This window comes from Aspergillus udagawae (assembly GCF_001078395.1).
Source record: "Aspergillus udagawae IFM 46973 DNA, scaffold_1, whole genome shotgun sequence".
In the NCBI taxonomy this organism is placed as follows: Eukaryota; Fungi; Ascomycota; class Eurotiomycetes; order Eurotiales; family Aspergillaceae; genus Aspergillus; species Aspergillus udagawae.
Window position 1 is genome coordinate 3,128,700 of NW_025091264.1, and position 20,359 is coordinate 3,149,058.

Genomic DNA, 20,359 nt, shown 5'->3' on the forward strand with positions numbered 1-20,359 from the left:
ACGCTGTATATATCGGTCAAGTATGTACATCCGTTGGGTCGTAAGAAATATTGTGGCCATCACAGTTTTGCTATGTTACTCGCGAGCACGAAGCGCTTTATCACAGGCAAGATGGAAGATCTGGGCGAATCGCCACACATCTACATAAGTGTTATACATAGGCGCCGGTGCAACCCGAATGACGTCTGGTTTCCTCTCGTCTATAATTACTGCAACCTCATCCAACGATTCAAGGATACTATCGAGAAGGCCCGGTTGGAGACGTATACTCAATTGAGCTCCACGCTCTGCTGGATTCGAGGGTGTGATAATGCTGAAGGGCCTTTTCTCGGAGCTTTCGGTCTGAGGGTCGCAGAGAAGGAGGTGTTCCAAGTATCCTGTGAGGTTCAAGGACTTTTTGCGAATTTCAGCCATCGATGTCTGATTAAACAATTCCAATGATGCCACTACTGCATTCATATCCAGAACTGATGGGTTGGATAGCTGAAACCCGGCCGCTCCTTGTTGGGGCACGAAGTCTGGTATACCAGGTCAGAAATTCAATATAAAACACATCTGATTCGGCGAGATCAACATACGGTTGTTCATCAAGAAACGAGTTTCCTTATCCCCTCCCCACCAGCCAGAAAACCGGGGACGAAAAGGCTCCGTCCCAGATCCGGCCTGTTCCAAGTCCACTCGGCCATGCCTCTCATGGACAAACAACGCTGCCATCCCTCCAGGTCCGGCGTTGAGATACTTGTAAGTACACCAAGCAGCAAAATCGACGTTCCAATCATGCAGTCGCAGGTCAACATTGCCTGCCGCGTGGGCACAATCCCAGCCAACAAGAATACCTTTAGACTGGGCATAAGCGGTGATCCTTTGGATATCAAAGTATTGCCCTGTATAGAATTGAATTGCGGATAGGAGGATCAGAGCAGTGCTATGCGCATTCTCATCGATGACTCGGAGGATATATTCGGTGTCCAGAATGGGCCGATCAAGGTCTTCTGGCTCTATAAGGACCATCGAATCCTTTGGGTCGAGATTGTGATGCATGATCTGGGATTCAACGGCATACTAACCCGGACTCGTGTTAGCTTTAGCCACTTAAACGTTGAAGATTGGATCGACTCCAGAAAACATACATGATCACTCGGAAATGCCTTGCCTTCAATGATGATCTTATATCTTTCCTGAGTGGGTCGATAGAAACTGGCCATCAGGAGATGTAGGTTGGTCGTTAACGTGCCCATCACTGCTACTTCACTTTTTAATGCACCCACAACCGGGGCCATGAGTTTGGCCCCAGCCTCGTCGACATCAACAAATGGAGGAAGCAGCTGGTCATCATGCGGAACGAAATGACCGGTTACGCCCTTGGTTGCCCATGTCCGAAGGTAGTATTCGATGTACTTCCGGATGCTACGAGGTTGAAGACCAAGCGAGTTACCGCAGAGGTAAATACATTCTTCATCGAACGTCTCTTCTGTTTCTGCAACATGGACGCAGACACAGCCTGTATTAGCGAAGTAAATGGGGAGTCTATACGAAGTCGTACATACATACCATCGTCCGGGAACAGAGTCTTTCTTTTAAGATCCTTTTTTGACGGAATGATGAATTCGTCTCTGAAGCGACGCAATGGGTCTTGTGCATCTAGTAACTCTGCATACTCTTTGGAAAATGCCCTGATATCATCTGCGTAAGGAAGCGGGGGCCCGCTCTGGATTTCCTGGACATGTAGTCGAGAACCCATTCTGCGTGAACTTTGCGTGAGCGATGATGTAGAGTATAACTCCCCTGAATGCCACAAATTACTGCAAGACGTGGTCAGTCTCTAAACTGGGCTCAAACAGCGATTCATAGCAGCATTGTCCATTGCCGCTCGTGGTTGTCACCCCTCATGACGATTATCGCTGGCGGGAATCACTATTCTGCCGCTGCTTACCGACCCGACTGGCCAATGGCGTCATGCGGAACTATCTGACTAACGGGAAACTTTTGGTGTTTGCAGGATATATAATCAAGCTTGCCGATGACAAACAAGTATTGTCTTATTCAAAGGACCTGAAAATAATATGCGACTTGTTTGACATACATCTTGACAACTCCTAAAATCTACTTCAATAAATGTCTAAGCCAGCGTTATCCTCAGCCGCTCTTCGGCTATCGCGACGCCAAAACATGTCTGGAGTGGCGGTTGTACGCTTCACTTCCAGCAGAGCATCGAATTCGGCCTGTCGCTTGTCCACGCCTTTCTCCTCCTGCAGCACTACTATTCCTCGGTCTATTTCGAGCTCTCTTATTACATCTACAACCAATACTTCCTTTCGAATCCCTTCCACAAGACGTTCTCTGAATTACCGCCAACGCTGCGCCTTCTCCGCATCAGCTGCTCGGCCGGGCGTGAAAGTTGTACAAAATCCGAGGGTGGACGATGAAGGGAATACGTTGATGATCAATATTTCGCCTCGGGCAGCAGAGGTATGTTGGATAACTCTCTTAAAATTGTGTCTCTGCCCCTTTGCAGAAATGTCAACCCGTTAAGGGTACCATCTGCCGTGGCTTCTTTACATAACAGCGCTTTGTTGGGAGGAGAAGAGCTGCGCCACCGAGGTATAAGCCTCCTCTTGCGCAGATATAGCACATACGACCATAGGGTGTGGAAAACAGGGCTTCCCGTCCGCTCAGCCGTACTTAAGCCACACGCCGGCCGGTTAGTAGTTGGGTGGGTGACCACCAGCGAATCCCGGCTGTTGTATGTTTTTGTTAACCCTTTTCTTTTTGGCTTGTTCAATTTGTCTTCATCATCTTATCACCTTTCTACTTTTCATTCAAGGAGCATATCATTTTTCCGAGGTACTGACTTGCTGGCCAGCGTCTTCGAGAAATCACGGATCCATCCTCTTCCCCGTCGGCAACAAAGGAGGAGAATCCATACCATCATCTCCGGGTCACTGTTACCAGCGGAGGGTGTCACGGCTTCCAGTACCTCATGTCTCTCGAAGCAACCTCGAAGATTGACCCCGAGGAAGACACGGTATTTGAAGCGGAACCCGAACAAGGCACGACCTCGGGGCCCGGCGAAGCAAAGGTGGTCATGGATGAACCCTCTTTGGAACTCTTATCGGGGAGCACGGTCGACTATACCATGGAACTGATTGGCAGTCAATTCAAGATTGTTGATAATCCGCGGGCAACGACCAACTGCGGTTGCGGAACGAGCTTCGACGTCAAGGATTAAATAATCTCCCTGGTCAGGTTTTGGATGCAGATATATCAGGACCGATTTGCGCATTCTCTTCAATGTATATCACAATATTATCGGATAGAGTAATAGATACTATACCCCACTTCTCATCTGGGTGACGACCAGTGCTTCTATACTCAGCGAGCCTTCTTGTGACAAGCTATATATTTTATGTGCTGAAGCCTCGCCGCGCCATCTGAAGCAACCATGACTGAAGTGAGACATTCTTTTATTTGCAAACATGATGCATAGACCGTATAATAAATAATTAGAGAAACATAAATGTAACATTTACGCCCCTGAATCAACCATCTAAACTCATTTTGATCGCGACGAACCCGTGTCCCGAGCAAATCAAGGCCGTAAACCTGGGATACAGCTTGTTAAAAACAAAATGAAGATGAAGAGAAAATGGTGGGCACGGAACAAAATTCATCATGGGAGGGGCTAATCATTTGCCATACTGCCTCTTTTACCCCTATGTTTTCTTTCACGGAAGATGAATGGCATCACTTCGAAACTAGGGTTTTCCAAACACCACACTTAGCTGCAACCTCTAGGCCCTGATCGGCTTTTCATAACTCCTGGAGCGGTCGAGGCGTTACCGCTGGACTGCTCGGTGTCCACTTGATTGCCTCACATATCCTATGCACTGGCATAACACATACCTCATTTCGAAGCCTCAGCCAGAGGTTCGGAGTGAAACGAGGTGGTCATCTAGTAAACTCTGGCCAAGTTTCTCAGGTACCAGTCCACCAGACGGCGGCCGGCCTTGGTTTCGCTGACGTGGATCAGGTCATTCTCCAGCGCATAGTCGAGGTCATTCGCGCTGACGACCTCACCCTCCAACAGGCCACCCTCGACCCAGCGCACCTGACGGCTGCGCTGCTTGTTCACCAGCAGCCAAGAGCGGAGCACCTCGGGCTGGACCTCGAGGAATCCGGCGAGTTTCTTCAGGTCCATGGTCGTGTAGAGTTTGAGGTACGACCGGATGGTAGGGTTGTATAGGGTGTTCTTGACCTCATCCATGAAAATAGCGGTGTGGTGGTCGACAGGGTCGATGTTAACAGCCGGGTTGTCAAAGTCAGGGGGGGTGGGGCTGATGAACTTGGGGCAAGCGGAGCGGAAGAGCTCCTCGAACAGAGGAAGGGCATCGGGACCGCCGTGCTGGAGACGAAGGAGCTGCTCGCCGTACTTCTCACGCAGAGCCGAGTGGATAGTGTCGTCCAGACGAGTGGGGTGCAAAGCCACGCAGATCGCGATCAAAGCATACATCTGGTCGTTCTTCTTAGCAATGGCATCGTAGCTGTTGCCACCCTTTTGGAAGTTCTTGGTCCGCGAGACATAGACCAGAATGTGACTGAACATGCGAATAGCATCGCCGTAACGACGCATCATCATGTACGAGAAACCCACATAGTAGTAAGTGGTGAAGTGGGCTGCCATGACGCGAGCGAACATGGCCTTCTTGTTCATCTCAATGTCATCGAGAGTCTTGAGAGCAAGGCTGAAGTCTCCCAGCAAGCAGTGGACACGCAGCAGACCGATGATGGAGAAGTATCCCAGCATCTTATACAGAGGGCGGGAACCGTATTCACCAGCGAATGCCATCGGATCCTCTCCGCGCTTGATAGCAGCCAATTGTTCGTTAATCTGCGATTTCTGGATGAGAGAGTAAAGAACGTTGAGAACGGAGTAGCAGCCCCATGTGTTCGGGTTCTCACGCAGGAGTTGTGCCTCCTCTTCGTTGGAGCCGCTGCGGGCGACACGGTTACGGTAGCGGCAGAATGATTCAAACTGGTAGATGAATTCATCGATCACATCCCAGGCCCAGTAGTACTATACGAAAGCAATAGGTATGCGCAGTTAGCAATTGTCTCAACAGCAGCCATGACATGACATAGGCGAAACCACGGAGAAAATACACCGAGCCCGTGGAGATTTGCTTCCATAGAGCAAAGTGGGATAGAAATGAGGACGTACAGATGGCACCTCCAGCTCGACAGGGCCTTCGGAGTTCAGGATGTAGTGGAACAGGCTGCAGTAGTTGTCATAGCTTGCGAACTTGGTCTCGAGAGTGGCCTGGTATTCAAGTGGGGTTGCAGCAGCGGCGAGCTGAGCCTGGAGATCTTGCGTTTGGGAACCAGTTCCAACGGATGTTGTCCGCTCCAGCTCGCTCATGCCATCGTCAAAATTCACTTGCTCGCGGTAGTCGTTGACGAGGGCCTCCTCCTCGACATCGGACTCGTCGCCCAGGTTAGGGTGCGCATTGACGCGCTCTTCGTACGACATATTGACTCTGAAGGTGATCCGATAACGGGAAAATATCCAGTGAGATCGTATCGGGGCCGGTCGGCAGGCGAGAGCTGTGGAGGGAGATACGTCGTTCGGCGTTTGCTGGTTGACGTCGGCGTGTGGGATAATTGTTTCGGCGGCGTCGAATTTTGAGGGTTTTCGCTTGAAGAGGTTTGTGTTTATCTTATCTCTGCATATGAAGTGAGCTGAGTCATCTATGCATTTATGTCATAACTATCACGTGATCTTCATTGACTATCCAGGGACCTTTCCAAATCAGGAAGTGTCTTTCATTCTGTGCATACCCCGTCTTTGCCAGAAGTGAATTCTATGTGACCATGACGGAGCGAGAACCAACGAAATTTGCTTTTCCCAAACTGGGACAACCTATCTTCAGGCTATAGATGAGAAGCTTTGTGGCTTTACTTTCTTTATGTATAATCACTTGGATTACGACTGAGACTATTATCCTCTAAATGGATAGAACTCACAATCATGCAGAGCCTAGAGCAAACTAGCAAGCAGAAAGAGTCTAATCCTTTCCATGTGTTATGACAATAATAGTTGAATACCGGAACCAGGTCATTAAAGATCTCCAAAGCTGCTCGAGGGAAGGACCATGCAGAAGCAGGGCTTGGATCACTCACTGGACAAGACCTAAGGTAAGGTAAGCTCCAGGGTTTCTCCGGGTTCAGTGCAACATCAAGTTTGTGCCCCAGGTGGACTTTTGGAGACTGGAGTGCCATGTCCTGCACTGCCATTTTTGGGGAAAAGCCTGTAAAACCGTCTACTACAGGAGTATTATTTTATGACAGCCCTACCATACGGGACAATCGTGAGTTGAGAATATGGTGGATAAGAGGTAGGTAGTGTGAAGTATGGTATCAACCATGGATTAACGCTTGGGTACATGACGTAGCTATTTAGCAATATTCGAAGAGGCTCCTACCTACCATGCTTACATGCTGGATCTAGCGTTATGAAAGTCCTACGGGATACCATACTCAGTAGCTTCAACTCACCGTTCTCCCGCTGAGTAGCACACAGGTCGTCCTTCCATCCATCCATCCATCCATTTCTTTGACACGAACTCGAAATGATCTCTCCAAGAAATCAAGAAGCGAACATTCCAAAAAAAAAAAATAAAAAAATACCAGTCATAAACTTCACTGGATTTCTTGACAGTATCTAGTCATGCCAGCACTTCCAGCCAAGGACGCTGTTCTATCATGACTGCCAAATGAGACAGGCATTAGGCCATGCTCCGTTTTTGTACAACTTCGTTATGATGGATGCTCTTCAGCATACACATCCTGTCTGATAACAGGAATCTTTTGTCAACACTGACCGCTTCCTGACGCTCGTTACTGAACTCGTTACCATCATATCGATTTCGTCTCCCGCCCCATTGGGCCCTTTCACAACACTTCGACTCAACCCCATTCGTTTGCTTCGTCAGTATTCCATCTGTTTCGCACATTGGCTTACCTGGAGGTCGCCAAAGCATAATGGAGATGGGTTACCCAGAGCCTAACTCGAGTAACCGGCGGCCCTTGCGAAGGTATCAGCGCCCACGAGAGACTCAATTCTCAGGATCAGCTCCTCCACCTTCGTCAGCCTCCTCTTCAACGCGGCCAGGTACCGACACGTCTCAGCAAACAATCCTTGCGATTCCTCATCGCACAAGTCGGTGAGCAAAACAAGACAACTGCTATTGATGGCGTCGAGCAGGTATCGTGGAATCTGTTCAAGACCGTAGGTCTGGCGCTGTTGACGCAGACAACAACCGATTTCTTTCGCAGCCCGAAGTCGAATTTTAGTCGCTTCTTGGATCTCTGGCGAGTTCTGTGGTTGTTCAGGCATAATGTGCTCCAAAAGAAAGCTGAACATCGACATGATTGTTTGGTGACATTTGATCCTGCAATTGTGGGTGAGGACTTCGTTACTTCGTACTGACACAGGCCCCATTCTTACCGCAGGAACGAGAAGTGTGGCATATACTGATCTTCATATTCCATAGCGCCCTTCAGATCTACGAGCCACGTTTCTAAGCGCGAAAAGAACACCCTCGCAGTTGCCCAGAGTCGCTCGACGGTTATCTCGAACACCTTTTCAAACAACAGCTCTTGGATGTCCACCGTGATCAGCGTTAGGTCGGCCAACTTCCGCATGGCATAACGAAGACGGGCCGGTTTTCTGACATAGTCAAGCCTGTTCGTAAGAGGGTATGGGCTCCACATGGTTTTGTCGGTAGCTTCTTCCTCGCTGGACAGGTTGGAGTCGGGATGTTTTAAGGCTGACACTCTGTGTAGTTCCATAGAGACCTGCCTGTCACAAAAGATCAGCCATGCATGTGGCGGCACTGGATGCTTTCGGCCGTACGAGTTCATGATATAAATTCCCCATGCAGTGATTGATGCGACACGCTGAGATTGCATGGACCACCTTCTATGAGGTAATGCTCTTGATATCTGGAAGAGCCCAAAATCTTGTGCAAGTTGCACACCTTGCTTAAGCATGAGCCAGCCAAGTTGACACTTCCCTTGAGATTTCAAACTGATTCAGAAACATTAGCGTCTCGAACCACGAGTAGTGAAGTTAGAGGCGTTCCAGCTTCAAGAACGCTCAATGCAAGCGACATACACATAACTCATCAGGACTACCGCCTGGATATTCGCCAGCGAAGCTTGGCCTTCTTCGGCTCTCCAAAGTCTCTCTGCTTCCGTGAAGAAATGCCGGCCGCGCGAAGCCACTTCTGAGGGAACAGCAAAGACATCAGGGAAATCAGAGTAGAGCTGCCAAAGTCAAAAACCGAACGCTGTTTCAAAAGCGCTGGGGAGACATCGTACACTTGCCATGGCCAGAACACTGTTCACCAGTAACGGCGTACAGAACTCTGAGTCCGTCTTACCTGCTTTCATATGCTCCACAAAGGCCTTCTGATCCACGATCTGCACTAGTGGATTGTCCCAGGTAAAGTATAAAGAGACCAAATGCGAAACAAGTTGACCGTCATCAGTGACGGCTGTCCAAGGCTTAGCAGGGACCTGGACTAGAGGGATATCACAAAGCTTCTCCAAGGTTATTCGAGAGTGCATATCGAGGTATGCGGGTTCGTGCGAGCCAGCTTGAGAGCTGGATTCGTCAGAACCACCTTTGAGGTCCTCGGAACTGACATCGCTTGGGTCTATGGTCGGCCCTGCCACGATGGCTGCAATGCTGTTCAGTGTCGGAGAACCGCGTAAGTGATCCAGGATTTTGTTTAATTCGGTCTCGTCTGAATTGCGAAGTGACTCAAGGAGAGCGAATAGCAAGCTTCGGTAATAGGACAACTCTTCAAGGTTTCGTTTAGCCGCGACCTTGCGCCTCAGGTCTAGGGACTCATCGAAGACGCATTCGGCATCCGTGATCTTGCAGGATTTACAGGGTGGTGGTCGGCCGCTGCACTGCAATGTTAAAATGACCATTAGCTATGAGTTGGTGTATTCGAGTTGGTTGAAGACAAAGGAGGTTGGAAACAACGCGTAAAGACCTTGCCTAATTAACCTGCCGCGTTTGTTTCTGCGATTATAGCTGACAGAGAAAACCTCTACTCCTACCTTTCTCTTCGCCTGCTTACATGGTAAGCACGCCGTGGAGATCTTCTTTGGCCGTGATACGGTGGTGCTGTTCAGCGTAATGGGGCCTCGTGGGCCCGGCGCGAGGGTTGGAAGATGCTTGTCCTGATCATCGGATGCCATCTCGGGCCACATCTTCACTCTCGGCAGAAGGAAACTGTCTCACCGCAGACGCGAATACAGACGGCCTCAGGGCGCAACATTACTCTATTTCTCTCTTCTTTTGATTCACTTCAGAAGAACTGCTATTTGCGGGACGATGCTCCTAAGGACAAGAGGAATGGGATGATACTGACAAACAATAAGGGCTTGGCGGCAGTGATAACCCATCCAGACGCATGCAGCTTTCACTTGGACCAGAGACCGAACTCCATTCGTGACGATCACAGTTTGCTCCAGGCCCCAATTGTTATCGCGTCTCGCTTCCAGTGACCAATCCTCTCGAAGTGTCGTAGCGACAAGAAGGAACGACGTACTTGGTGTTGGGGACGTCGGTATGGCGGTTAGGGAGCCTCGTTGCAGATCCTTGGAAGCTTGTTGAAGAAAAGAGGACTGAATTACCGTCTACGGCCGATAGGAAATTTTTGTGGCAATACTTGAACGATGAGGGAAATCCGGAAAAGTAATGAGGCCTAGTCATGGCGTTGGTACCGATACTCAACACAGCTTGCTATTAACAGGTCTAGATTGGCTGGAAGAAGATAAGACGCACTCACACCAGCACGTCTTATTTGGCTGTGTTTCGAGCCTACTACTAATTTATATGTGGAACAAAAGCTAGAATTGCTAACAGTGATTGGAGCCTCTTTTTCTCATGTTGAGGTAAAGTAAGGTTCTAGAGAAACTACTGGCTATTTGAGACCATTGGGAACAGTCTTTTGCGGGCAGAGATCGAGCTTTCCATGGACAGAGACCTGAAGCTCAATGTTTGAGGTCCAACAGTCGAAAGACAACATTTAAAAGGGACCTGGCTACACCATACCTGTGGTAACCTCTGTACACCACCACGAGTGAGCAATCAGTCTACATCATCTGATTGCTTGCTTAGCATCAAAACTTCTCCTCTCTTTATATATTCAAGCTTCCGGTCCACCGTCCTCGCAGCAATCCATTAGTTCATCATATCCTTCTTCATCTCATTCTTTCTAACCGAGTAGGCACGCGTCTGACGGTTCTGACGGCCCCCAGCCTGGCTTGATTACAACTATCTGTAAAAACAAGCGCCATCTCAATATGTTGAGGTATACAAAATGTACTCATCCCCTCGATTGATTTTGGCACCCAAACGATACCGCACAACCCTTCCTCGAATGTTTCGAATCGGTCAATTACCTTACAATGGGGTTTACTCAGCAATACTGTATTGATGCAGGTTTACTTGTTTGGCATCGCACTATGTCGATCAGGACGCACGAGCAAGAAATTCGACTTTGGTGAACCGACCGAACGCCCAGGATTCAAGGTGCATAAATTAAAGATATTGATGCAAATACTATCCACTAGTCATCTGGCAATGGAGAAACATGGAAAGGAGTTGAGATAATGGGGCGGAAGAGACCACCGGATCCGAAACGTCGTTCTCATTACTTGAGTCTTTCTATCTTATGCCTATCTACCTCAGACTTACATCAGCCCAGCCAGTCCACCTGGCTTGTGCGAGGGGGTTTTCCAACGAGTAGGGAGTATACACTAACCTAGCTTCCAAGTCGAGGTCCCTGCATCTGATGTCAATATTACAACCAAGCCGAACTTGCCGCTCTTCTTCATCTCGGTGCTTTTTCGTATGGCTACCTTACCTTGTTCATCATGTGGAGCTGTGGAGCGTGGACTGCAGCCCTGCGTGGCAATCAGAGTTGCGGAGATCACAACTGACCCATAGCTTGGTACCTAGGGGCCTTAGGGTAGAGCCGACAGCCAAAATGCGACTGAGCTGAGTACCTCAACCACTAGTATGACTCAAAATATGGGTAAATAACATGGCAACCATGCAACAGCAATCGTCCGTTGCCCTCATCGTCAATCTTACTGGTCGTTGCACAGGAACGTCACAGCCGTGGCGATACGTGACTTTCCCCGCATCTATCAAAGTAATTCTTTTTGATTAACAAGAAGTATTAAGACAGATCTTCTTGGCCGTGCTATTCTCACTCCACTTTACTGTCTCCTACAGCCCTTTGGTGTATTTTTATCTATCCGTAATACTATTTCCTTCACGAGTTGCCAATCCGAAAGTCCAGGGTTGCCAGATCACATCAGTCATAGCAGCAATCAATGGTGGATAATATGAAACCTTGGATCACGCTGAGGTGATCTTTGCGTCAATGATCATGGGTCAGGCAGATGTACGCATAGAATATGTAATTGTTTACGCACACCAATCCCTTTGCTGGCTTGGAGATTTGCCTGGTGACTTGGCTTAATACTCATTACTCATCAGTACATGATCATTGGGGAAGAACCATCAGCATCTAATATATCAGGTAGTGTAGGCAGCCACTACCTGCTCGACCTCAGATACCTATCACTCTAGTGGACTCCAGTTTGGTGATGCGCAGGTAGGTGACAGAGGCCAAGGCATCAAAGACTGCGGGGGATGTATGGGATGACCTCTAAACATCTTTTTCGAACTGGTTTAGGTGAGATCGACACCTACCTCCATGAATTTGAGGCACAGTGCTGGAGGGAGTGGTTGTGTCTTGATTGCTATACGCCTAGGTACATTACCAACGATCGAGCTCATTGACACCTAAGGTGCGTCGTTTGTATACATCGCTATTCACCCCAGGTCAAGATCTGTACCAATGGACTGGTTCTGGCGAGCGCCTTGCTCTAGTCCGACGGTGAAGGGACCGCTGTGATGATTCGTGGGAGTTGGTATATCCATGGTTTAACTGATAAGGGAAAGGTCCGGACTCCCGTTGGAGTGATACATGGTTCAAGCATGAAGATGTTCTCAAGTAGATTAGTACCAACCAATCGATCGGATCCTATTGGATTAGTCCCAGGAGAGAAGTCTGACCTATGAAGCTTGTGTCTGTCTTTGTTCTTCTGCAGGTGCTCACATCATTTTCTGGTACGCTGGTAATCGTCATTATGCATCTTGAACTTGATAGAAGACAAAGAAACACACAACACTATTTTCTCGACTCGAATATTTGGTCTATCTCAGTCTTGGCACTTAGTGAATGCTTGAAGACTGACGAAGTTGCACGAATCCAAACCGTCTCCCTTGATAGCCGCTCGGCTAGAATCGGCATCATATCCCCTACTTCGAAAAAGAAGAAGGCGGTAAGTGCCATAGATCTCTCCGCCTACTACAAACGGCCTAAATATTGCCCGTTTCTAGAGACGCGCGATCCCGGAAGTAGGCTAGCGCGGTTCAGTCATTGCTCCTGCAGGTCATCGACAGGGAAGGCGATGAAGTAGTTTTTGTTGCTGTTATGAAGAAAGCATCTAGGTAGGGATGTTGATAAAGATAGATCTTTTCAGAAGCATCCTGTAACCATATTGAGAGACCCATCAAGAGGACATTACGGCTAGATCATCGCAATAAATTTCACTGTATGCTTCGGATATCGATGGCGAAGTCCCAGAGAATGGCTCCGCTCGGCAAGAAAACTTTTTGCTTTCGCCCCTCCCAGTTTTTCTCAATCGGAGAAAACATGGAGTAGATAGTTCATCGTTTATATAAGTAACAATCATCTGGATTCAGTCTAGGCAGGTTGTCTCTTCTGTAAACTGGTATCGTTTGTTTGTATTCCCAGGCTCCGCTATCGCAGGCGGATTTAACTTGGTTCCTGCTTGTTGTTATAGTTTGGCACCATCGCCGGATCTGATAGTGACTCACAAGTCCCGACTGAAAGTCAATTAACCTCGAACCCCCTTCTCCCCTCGCTCAAGTTTTGCAGCCGTTGTCATAACTGGGTTCTGCAATAATACAATTTCAAACGTGTCAGCAATCACCACATCAAGCCAATCATGGGTTCCATTGCACAGACAGTACGAGAGCTTGATGCCTCGACCGTCAAGATAACTCGATCCACCAACCTGCGTATAGTTCCTGAACCCGGTTCCCCGGAGGAACTCAGTCACTCGCACTGTACAGACCATATGGTCACCGTCAGATGGACTGTGAACAATGGATGGGAGACCCCTGAAATCAGACCATACGAGAATCTCAGCATTCCTCCGACCGCTGGCTGCCTACACTATGCTACTGAATGCTTTGAGGGCATGAAGGTGTACCGAGGATATGATGGCAAATTGCGTCTGTTCCGGCCGGACTGCAACGGCGAGAGACTTGTCATGAGTGCCCAGAGAGCTTCTTTGCCCAGTTTCCGGTTTGAGGAGCTCAAGGTGCTTATCGCCAAGTTGATGCAGATCGATGGACCCCGTATGCATCCCTGCTTCAAAAGAATACTTGACATGGACTAACACAAGGCTTTTTACTCCAATAGGCTGGCTCCCCAAGGACCAACCCGGTCGATTCCTTTATCTTCGTCCCACTTTGATCGGCAGCGGCCCTCATCTGGGCGTGCAAACACCCAAAGAAGCGCTTCTCTTCATTATTGCCGTGCCATGGCCTGACCCCTCCAAGAAGCCCGTCGAGCCTGGCACGAAGCCCGGTCTGAAGCTTCTCGCCTCCCACCCTGACACAATCCGTGCCTGGCCTGGTGGCTTCGGTTACGCGAAGCTCGGGGCTAACTATGGCCCTTCCCTGTCAGCTCACGGTCAAGCCCAAGCCTTGGGCTTTGACCAAGTCCTCTGGCTCTTCGGGGAGGACCGTCAAGTGACCGAGGCCGGTGCCAGCAATTTCTTCATTGTCTGGCAGAACAAGGACACTGGCAAACTTGAGCTCGTTACCGCGCCCCTTGAGAACCAGCTTATCCTCGCCGGTGTCACCCGTCGCAGCGTGCTGGAGCTGGCGCGGTCGAGGTTGGCGAAGCCTGTCGGCAGCCTTGCACCTGTTGACGTTGTGGAAAAGGCGCTTACCATCGGAGATGTTGAGCAAGCCTGGAAGGAGGGACGCATTGTTGAAGCATTCGTTTCCGGCACTGCTGTAAGTCACCCTTCGCTCAACAACTCTCAAGCATCCTTCGCTAATGCAAAACAGTACTTTATCACTCCTGTGAAGCTCGTCAGGAATGGCGATCTCGACATGGACATGGTTGATGCGGGCGTTGAGCGTGCAGGATACGCTGCCCAGATCAGATCTTGGTTGGACGCCATCATGTATGGCAAGGAGAACCATGAATGGTCTTATGTCATTGAGGGAGAGGTAGAAAATTAAGGTGGATGCATCCTTTCTTTTTCCAAATAGACATAGACTCAAAAGTGGCAATGTGTTGCATGCGGAATGATGGTTAGAACGGACTTTTCATGCAGAGCGTGCCAATTTTCTATAGTTATGTACCGAGCTTTAGATCTTGGAATTGTGTTCCCGATTCAAATCTTTTTGTTGGCATGGAGCTTGATCCTGACGACCGTTAAAATGCCTTGTTTTGACTCGCTCTGAATGAGGTAAGAGCATGGTAGCTTGCCCAGAGAGTAACGGATCAATCTGTTCCCTTGTCACATAACTGCTGGTGGTATAGACGTCTTTCCAGTTATCATAATAGTCGCCTACTTGAGATGCCCAGGTGACTGGTGCACAGGGTCAAAGGGGATTCGCGATGGCGTGTATAGAGTCGACTGAATTACATACCAGAGGGCGTCCTTAAGTAGAGGATACGGCTATGGCGTATCCACATTGTCCATGTCCAGATCCTGCGTCGTGTTCCCTCCCTCGAGATCGACAACGAGGGGAGCATACTCCCCTGTCTCATCGTCTCCATCATCTTCCATTTCTAACTCAACTTGCTCACCGTCCTCCAGCTGGACCATACCCCGTCGAACAAAGGCTTCACGATCCAATTCCCAGTCGTATTCGTCTTTGACCCATGTAGCCAGCTTGTCGAATTCAGCCTTCAGCGTGGGACCGGGGTTGTCGATGACTTCATATAGGGTTCGCCTGAACTTCATCAGGAGTTTGCGCAGAAATTCCCCGCCATCAGCTCCGTCAATATCGAACAGTCCACCTTCGACATCATCACACCGTTTGAGCTGTAGCAGAAGCAATCGGAGTACGCTCACCATGAAAGGCTCACGATCCTTGATTGCATTCTGGCAGGTCAAGACTAGTTCCAGCAACCTTCTCCATTGCTGCAGACATGAGTAGTTCATCAATGTCATGACCATCAAGAAAGTGAATTGAAGTTCTCCCAGGACCTGTGCCTCTCCCGTCTTTTCTTCACGGTCTCCACCACTGGAGTGTCGCTGAATCAGGTCCCCCAATGCCCATGAACGATCTTGTGCCGCTTCGGTCCTCTCCCGTCCAATAGCTCCTTCTCTCCATGTGCGCTTCAGATCAACAGGAAGAAACGAGAATGCAGTTTCCTGCTCCCCGGTAACCTTAGCCAAATCCTGTGTGTTGAGATCCGGAAGCCCTGGAATATTATCACTATCCCTTTCTGCAGTGCTACCAGATGTCACCATCCACCGAGACCGGCCATCGACGTCTAGTTCAGGGTCGCCAACAATCCGCGACAGAAGCCTTGGGGAAATATTGTTCGTCAGGTCTGCCCAATCTTTTCTGCCCTCTTCCTCGTCATCTTCATCAATGTCTTCCTGAACAGGACCCTGTTGCTCCTTTTGCTCCTGCGACTGGGACTGCGATGTCCGCGATGACGAGACACGACTGCGGTACCGGAACAGCCCACCACGCTGCCAAACAGCACCTAAATTCGCTTTATGTCGCATCGCCTCCTGCCTGTCGGCATCGCTGCTTGCTCGCAAAGGCTCCAGTGTTTCTGTCTCCGAATTCCATTTCCACACGAAAATATCCGACCCCAAACTTCTGGATGACGCCGGTACTATGGCCCCATTGCGACTCTCGTCAAAGACGCTGATATCGCCAACGTAGAACCACCCCCCTGATCTTAGAGAAAGACTTTCTGTTGTTCCAGTATATAAAAAGTGCCAACCATTCGGTAGGTCTCGTATGCCGTGAAAGTTGGCGGTCGATGTGAAGGTGACGAGATCAATGCCGACGAGGGTCTTTGGCGGAAGGTGGGGGACGAGGATGGTGGGGGAGGGCGAGAGAGGAAGAGGCATGGCTGTGGACGTGGATGCAGTGCTATTTTGTGAAACAACCTTCAGCGAGTGCTTGGAGAGGCAGTAAAAGCGATGTCTGTTCTACTCCAAAAATCGTGATCCGGGATACACTCTGATCCTTTGACGTCAGTTCATGCTATCAACCGTCCTTCAGTGGAGTTGTCCGTGACAATGTCAAAGAGGCGCGCGATGGCAGAGTTATAAGGATCTGAAGACTGGAATACTTTGGAGGGAGAATGATTGTGCTTGATGTGCTGGTCGAAAAGATCAAAGGAAGAATATGGTGGCTAAAGCTCCCAAAGCTCTTATCGAATTTGAACTTCCGCGCGCACTAGGAATCACCGCAAAAGTGCCGCATCACCATTCAGCTCTCAGATCGGTTTAAGACTGATCTGCAAACTGATTTTGAATTCACTCTTTACTCTAAACTAATATCTGCAATGATACCGTAGACTGCTAGGATTTATATGGCAACCTACATCAACCTTCTACAATGATCCCACTACACCACGAAGCCTGAGTATGCTCCAATTCTGGTTATATTGGCAGAGATAGCTGTCATACTCGCTGACAGACTATGAGACCCCGAACCGAAGACAAAATCTTTTGGACATGAGAAAAATTGAAGACCAGGCGATAAGGGCCGTTCTTCGCGTTTATTCCATCCACATCCGCGGGCACGAGGCCCAGGCGGTAGCCTCCAGCCCAGCCATGCAAAGGAATTGCACATCCTGGACAAAGACACACCCGCACATGTCTACAGACGACGACCACGGCGACCACCCTTGCGACGAGTAGAGTCGGAAGGAGTGGGGGTCACGTCCTCGATTCTGCCAATTCTCATGCCGGAACGAGCAAGGGCACGGAGAGCGGACTGAGCACCGGGACCGGGGGTCTTGGTACCGTTACCTGTGGCATAATTAGCTTTTTTGTCCCCATCACACTGTCACCTAACGTTTCGCTACATACCACCAGTGGCACGGATCTTGATGTGGAGAGCGTTGATGCCGAGCTCCTTGCAGCGGGCAGCAACGTCCTGAGCAGCCAACATGGCAGCGTAGGGAGAAGACTCGTCACGGTCAGCCTTGACCTTCATACCACCGGTGACACGGCAGATGGTTTCGCGACCACTGGTATTTGAGAATCATGTTAGTCCCTTGTCTAAGAGGTGACCCCATTGCGCATTGCTCTTCCGAGTGTATCAATCGCACGAGGGAAAAGTTGAGAAGGTCAAAAACGAACCTCAGATCGGTAACGTGGACGAAGGTATCGTTGAAAGAGGCGAAGATACGGGCAACGCCGAAAACGAGCTTGCCTGTACATGACTGTTAGACTCAAGCATGCGCAAAATTCGCGTTACCTCAAAAACATACCATCTCCGGCCAGAGGACCGAGAGAGACGTTCTCCTTGGCGGCAGTGGTGGTCTTCTTGGGAGGCATTTTGGGTGTGCTGGTCGTGGGATGGAATATGGAGCAAGAGAAGAAGAGAAAATCAAGACACTGATAGAGTTGGATATAGAGAAAGTGGAGATTGTGTGTGCCCTACGAACGCTGCCCCGCGCTGATTGGCCAGAAGTTTATCCGCGGCGGTCAAGCGAGTTGCAGCCTGAGCCAGAAGGCAGAAACACTGGGTCCAATATGCTGGTGAGACGGCAGCAGTCGGGCCGGTGGGCGGTGAGCCAGGAGCTTTTAAGCTGTGAGTCAAATTTTCCACCGCACTGTTAGACTCTCATCTTCTGGCAGTGCAGATCTTTCTCGGATCACACTTTTCTTCGAATAAAACAGCATAGCCTGATGCTTCTAGAGATATCTGTGTTCTCTTCCGTCTACTGACTTGACTGCACTTTCGCTCATCCTTAAGCCTGGTGCGGCTAAATAGGAATCAATATGGTCCTCACCAAAGAAAATGCCATGATTGGCATCATTGGTTTGGGAGACATGGGCAAGATGTATGCCCAGCGGCTCAGTCTCGCAGGGTGGAGGTAAATCATCACTTTTCCCTATTGGCCACCATCATTCGCTTGTAATAGGTAAGGCATTTTCTCTTTCCTTTTTCCTTTCTCTTCCTTTTACATGATGACTTGAGTGCATTTGGCTCGAGCATGACCTGACAGTTGCACCGCTACGCCATTCTGGTCTGTGGTTGACTGTCAGGTTGTCAATGATGTAAAATCTCAGCTACCTTTATTTCTTTTTGTCTGAAACCTTCATGAAGGATTCCCTGGTTCTTAAAGCTCTGATATTGCCGTCCTCAAAACTGAGTGCTAACTCGCAAGTTTCTCAGGTTCAATCGTACTCGTACTAAGTCTGTCCAAGTGGCTGAAATTCACTAACCACTATCTGTTTATAAAGGGTAAATGCATGTGATCTGCCTCAGAATTATGAACGCCTAAAGGAGGAGTTTGCTTCTCAAGTACGTCGTTTGCTCACAGCTAATGCTGTCCATACTCATCGTATATATAGCAAGGTGTCACTATACTCCCGAATGGACACCTGGTTTCAAGAATTAGCGATTATATTATATACAGTGTAGAGGCTGCTGTCATCGACAGGGTAGTTGCACAGTATGGGCCATGTATGTCCTTGTTCGAGCAAAGGATACTACCACCACCCTTAGTATCAATTTTTCTGACTTGTGGAAAGCAACCAAGGTCGGTGCGATTGTCGGCGGCCAGACATCCTGCAAGGCGCCTGAATTAGCTGCCTTCGAGAAACATCTTCCTCCAGATGTAGAAATCCTATCTTGTCATTCGCTCCATGGGCCCCAGGTCAACCCGAAAGGACAACCTCTGGTATGACAGCATGTCTTACTGCGAGTCTTTCCCGCATAATAACACGGTTTGCTTTAGGTCTTGATTCAGCATCGTGCTTCAGACGAGAGTTTGCGGTTCGTGGAAGAAGTACTCTCATCGTTCGGTTCCAAATATGTTTACCTCACAGGCGAGATGCATGACCGGATCACTGCAGATACCCAAGCGGTTACACATGCGGCCTTTTTAAGCATGGGAACGGCTTGGCAAGCAAACAATCAGTTCCCCTGGGAGATGTCGCGCTGGGTTGGCGGAATCGAAAACGTCAAGATCAACATCACATTGCGCATCTACTCTAACAAATGGCATGTCTATGCTGGCCTCGCCATCCTCAACCCGGCTGCAAAAGAACAGATCCGCACCTATGCCCAGTCCGTAACGGAGCTGTATAAACTGATGATCGGTGGACAGCGAGAGGAGCTGAAACGTCGAGTCAAGGCGGCCGGGGCGGCTGTCTTCAAGGACGGTACTGAGAGTCAGGAATTGCTCCTCAAGGATGAAGTCCTCGATCGCTTCTCCCTCTCGAACCGGCCTCGCGAGTATCACACGCCGAACAACCACCTGAGTCTCCTTGCAATTGTCGACTGTTGGTCGAAATTGGGCATTGTCCCTTATGATCATATGATCTGCTCAACGCCTGTTAGTGACGCTAATACCCTGTATTGCTTACACCGTTCCATGTCGAGTTGCTAATTGCTCTTTGAAGCTCTTCCGTTTGTGGTTGGGGGTCACTGAGTATCTATTCCGCAACCCTAAGCTCCTCGATGAGGCATTAGATACCGCAATTGACGACAAAACCTTTCGCTCAGACGATCTGGAGTTCACATTCGCTGCCAGGGTTAGTGCTCATTCTCGCCCGATGGTTCTATCGGCAGTGATGTCGTGGGCCAGGGGTGTCTTCATAATGCCCGGGATACTGACGTATTGTGTACGATTAATAGGCTTGGTCGGATTGCGTTTCATTTGGTGATTTCGAATCCTACCGTGATCGCTTCGAGCGAATCCAGCAGTACTTCGCGCCTCGTTTCCCTGACGCGGTCAAGCTTGGGAACGAGATGATGAAGACGATCTTGGAGAAGACAGCGACGGGGACCCGATAAGCGTGTCTGGAAGTTGATGGCAAACCATGATGATGTGATGAGCCACGAACGACAGAAGAGGGCGCATATGATACATCATGACCTTTTTCAATTACACTTGGGCAATGCTCCATAGATCTGAACATGTACGCATCTGTAAAGTCACTGCTT

At 49.2% G+C, this 20,359-nt stretch overlaps 8 protein-coding genes and 1 non-coding gene across 9 annotated transcripts; 4 read left to right on the forward strand and 5 right to left on the reverse strand.

Annotated features, from left to right (window-relative positions):
• Positions 1-75: 75 nt before the first annotated feature.
• On the reverse strand, positions 76-1,741 carry bna5-1 (kynureninase; the record flags this gene model as incomplete). The annotated part of the gene is made up of 4 exons (XM_043286511.1): positions 76-518; positions 579-1,062; positions 1,131-1,477; positions 1,552-1,741. 4 exons carry the CDS (start codon positions 1,739-1,741, stop codon positions 76-78), a joined length of 1,464 nt encoding a protein of 487 aa, XP_043142446.1.
• A 428-nt stretch (positions 1,742-2,169) lies between these two features.
• On the forward strand, positions 2,170-3,229 carry Aud_001011 (HesB/IscA family protein; the record flags this gene model as incomplete). Its single annotated transcript, XM_043286512.1, has 2 exons — positions 2,170-2,469; positions 2,864-3,229. The coding sequence occupies 2 exons, from the start codon at positions 2,170-2,172 to the stop codon at positions 3,227-3,229; spliced, it is 666 nt and encodes a 221-aa protein (XP_043142447.1).
• On the forward strand, positions 2,631-2,750 carry Aud_r0003. The gene has a single exon (XR_006253253.1). It is a non-coding gene; the product is annotated as a 5S ribosomal RNA (ribosomal RNA).
• Positions 3,230-3,952: 723 nt separating the features above from the next.
• On the reverse strand, positions 3,953-5,527 carry Aud_001012 (putative eukaryotic translation initiation factor 3 subunit EifCl; the record flags this gene model as incomplete). Its single annotated transcript, XM_043286513.1, has 2 exons — positions 3,953-5,074; positions 5,219-5,527. The coding sequence occupies 2 exons, from the start codon at positions 5,525-5,527 to the stop codon at positions 3,953-3,955; spliced, it is 1,431 nt and encodes a 476-aa protein (XP_043142448.1).
• Positions 5,528-7,060: 1,533 nt separating this feature from the next.
• Aud_001013 (putative C6 transcription factor) lies at positions 7,061-9,282 on the reverse strand (the record flags this gene model as incomplete). Its single annotated transcript, XM_043286514.1, has 6 exons — positions 7,061-7,448; positions 7,505-7,858; positions 7,913-8,086; positions 8,174-8,325; positions 8,380-8,976; positions 9,130-9,282. 6 exons carry the CDS (start codon positions 9,280-9,282, stop codon positions 7,061-7,063), a joined length of 1,818 nt encoding a protein of 605 aa, XP_043142449.1.
• A 3,843-nt stretch (positions 9,283-13,125) lies between these two features.
• Positions 13,126-14,437, forward strand: Aud_001014 (branched-chain amino acid aminotransferase, cytosolic; the record flags this gene model as incomplete). The annotated part of the gene is made up of 3 exons (XM_043286515.1): positions 13,126-13,540; positions 13,605-14,206; positions 14,261-14,437. The coding sequence occupies 3 exons, from the start codon at positions 13,126-13,128 to the stop codon at positions 14,435-14,437; spliced, it is 1,194 nt and encodes a 397-aa protein (XP_043142450.1).
• Positions 14,438-14,880: 443 nt separating this feature from the next.
• Aud_001015 (AAR2 splicing factor family protein) lies at positions 14,881-16,299 on the reverse strand (the record flags this gene model as incomplete). The annotated part of the gene is made up of 1 exon (XM_043286516.1): positions 14,881-16,299. One exon carries the CDS (start codon positions 16,297-16,299, stop codon positions 14,881-14,883), a length of 1,419 nt encoding a protein of 472 aa, XP_043142451.1.
• Positions 16,300-17,056: 757 nt separating this feature from the next.
• On the reverse strand, positions 17,057-17,739 carry Aud_001016 (40S ribosomal protein uS11; the record flags this gene model as incomplete). The annotated part of the gene is made up of 4 exons (XM_043286517.1): positions 17,057-17,208; positions 17,269-17,429; positions 17,542-17,614; positions 17,673-17,739. The coding sequence occupies 4 exons, from the start codon at positions 17,737-17,739 to the stop codon at positions 17,057-17,059; spliced, it is 453 nt and encodes a 150-aa protein (XP_043142452.1).
• Positions 17,740-18,186: 447 nt separating this feature from the next.
• On the forward strand, positions 18,187-20,209 carry Aud_001017 (prephenate dehydrogenase (NADP(+)); the record flags this gene model as incomplete). Its single annotated transcript, XM_043286518.1, has 7 exons — positions 18,187-18,281; positions 18,652-18,712; positions 18,763-18,874; positions 18,943-19,091; positions 19,149-19,748; positions 19,816-19,947; positions 20,051-20,209. The coding sequence occupies 7 exons, from the start codon at positions 18,187-18,189 to the stop codon at positions 20,207-20,209; spliced, it is 1,308 nt and encodes a 435-aa protein (XP_043142453.1).
• Between the last annotated feature and the right edge of the window lie 150 nt (positions 20,210-20,359).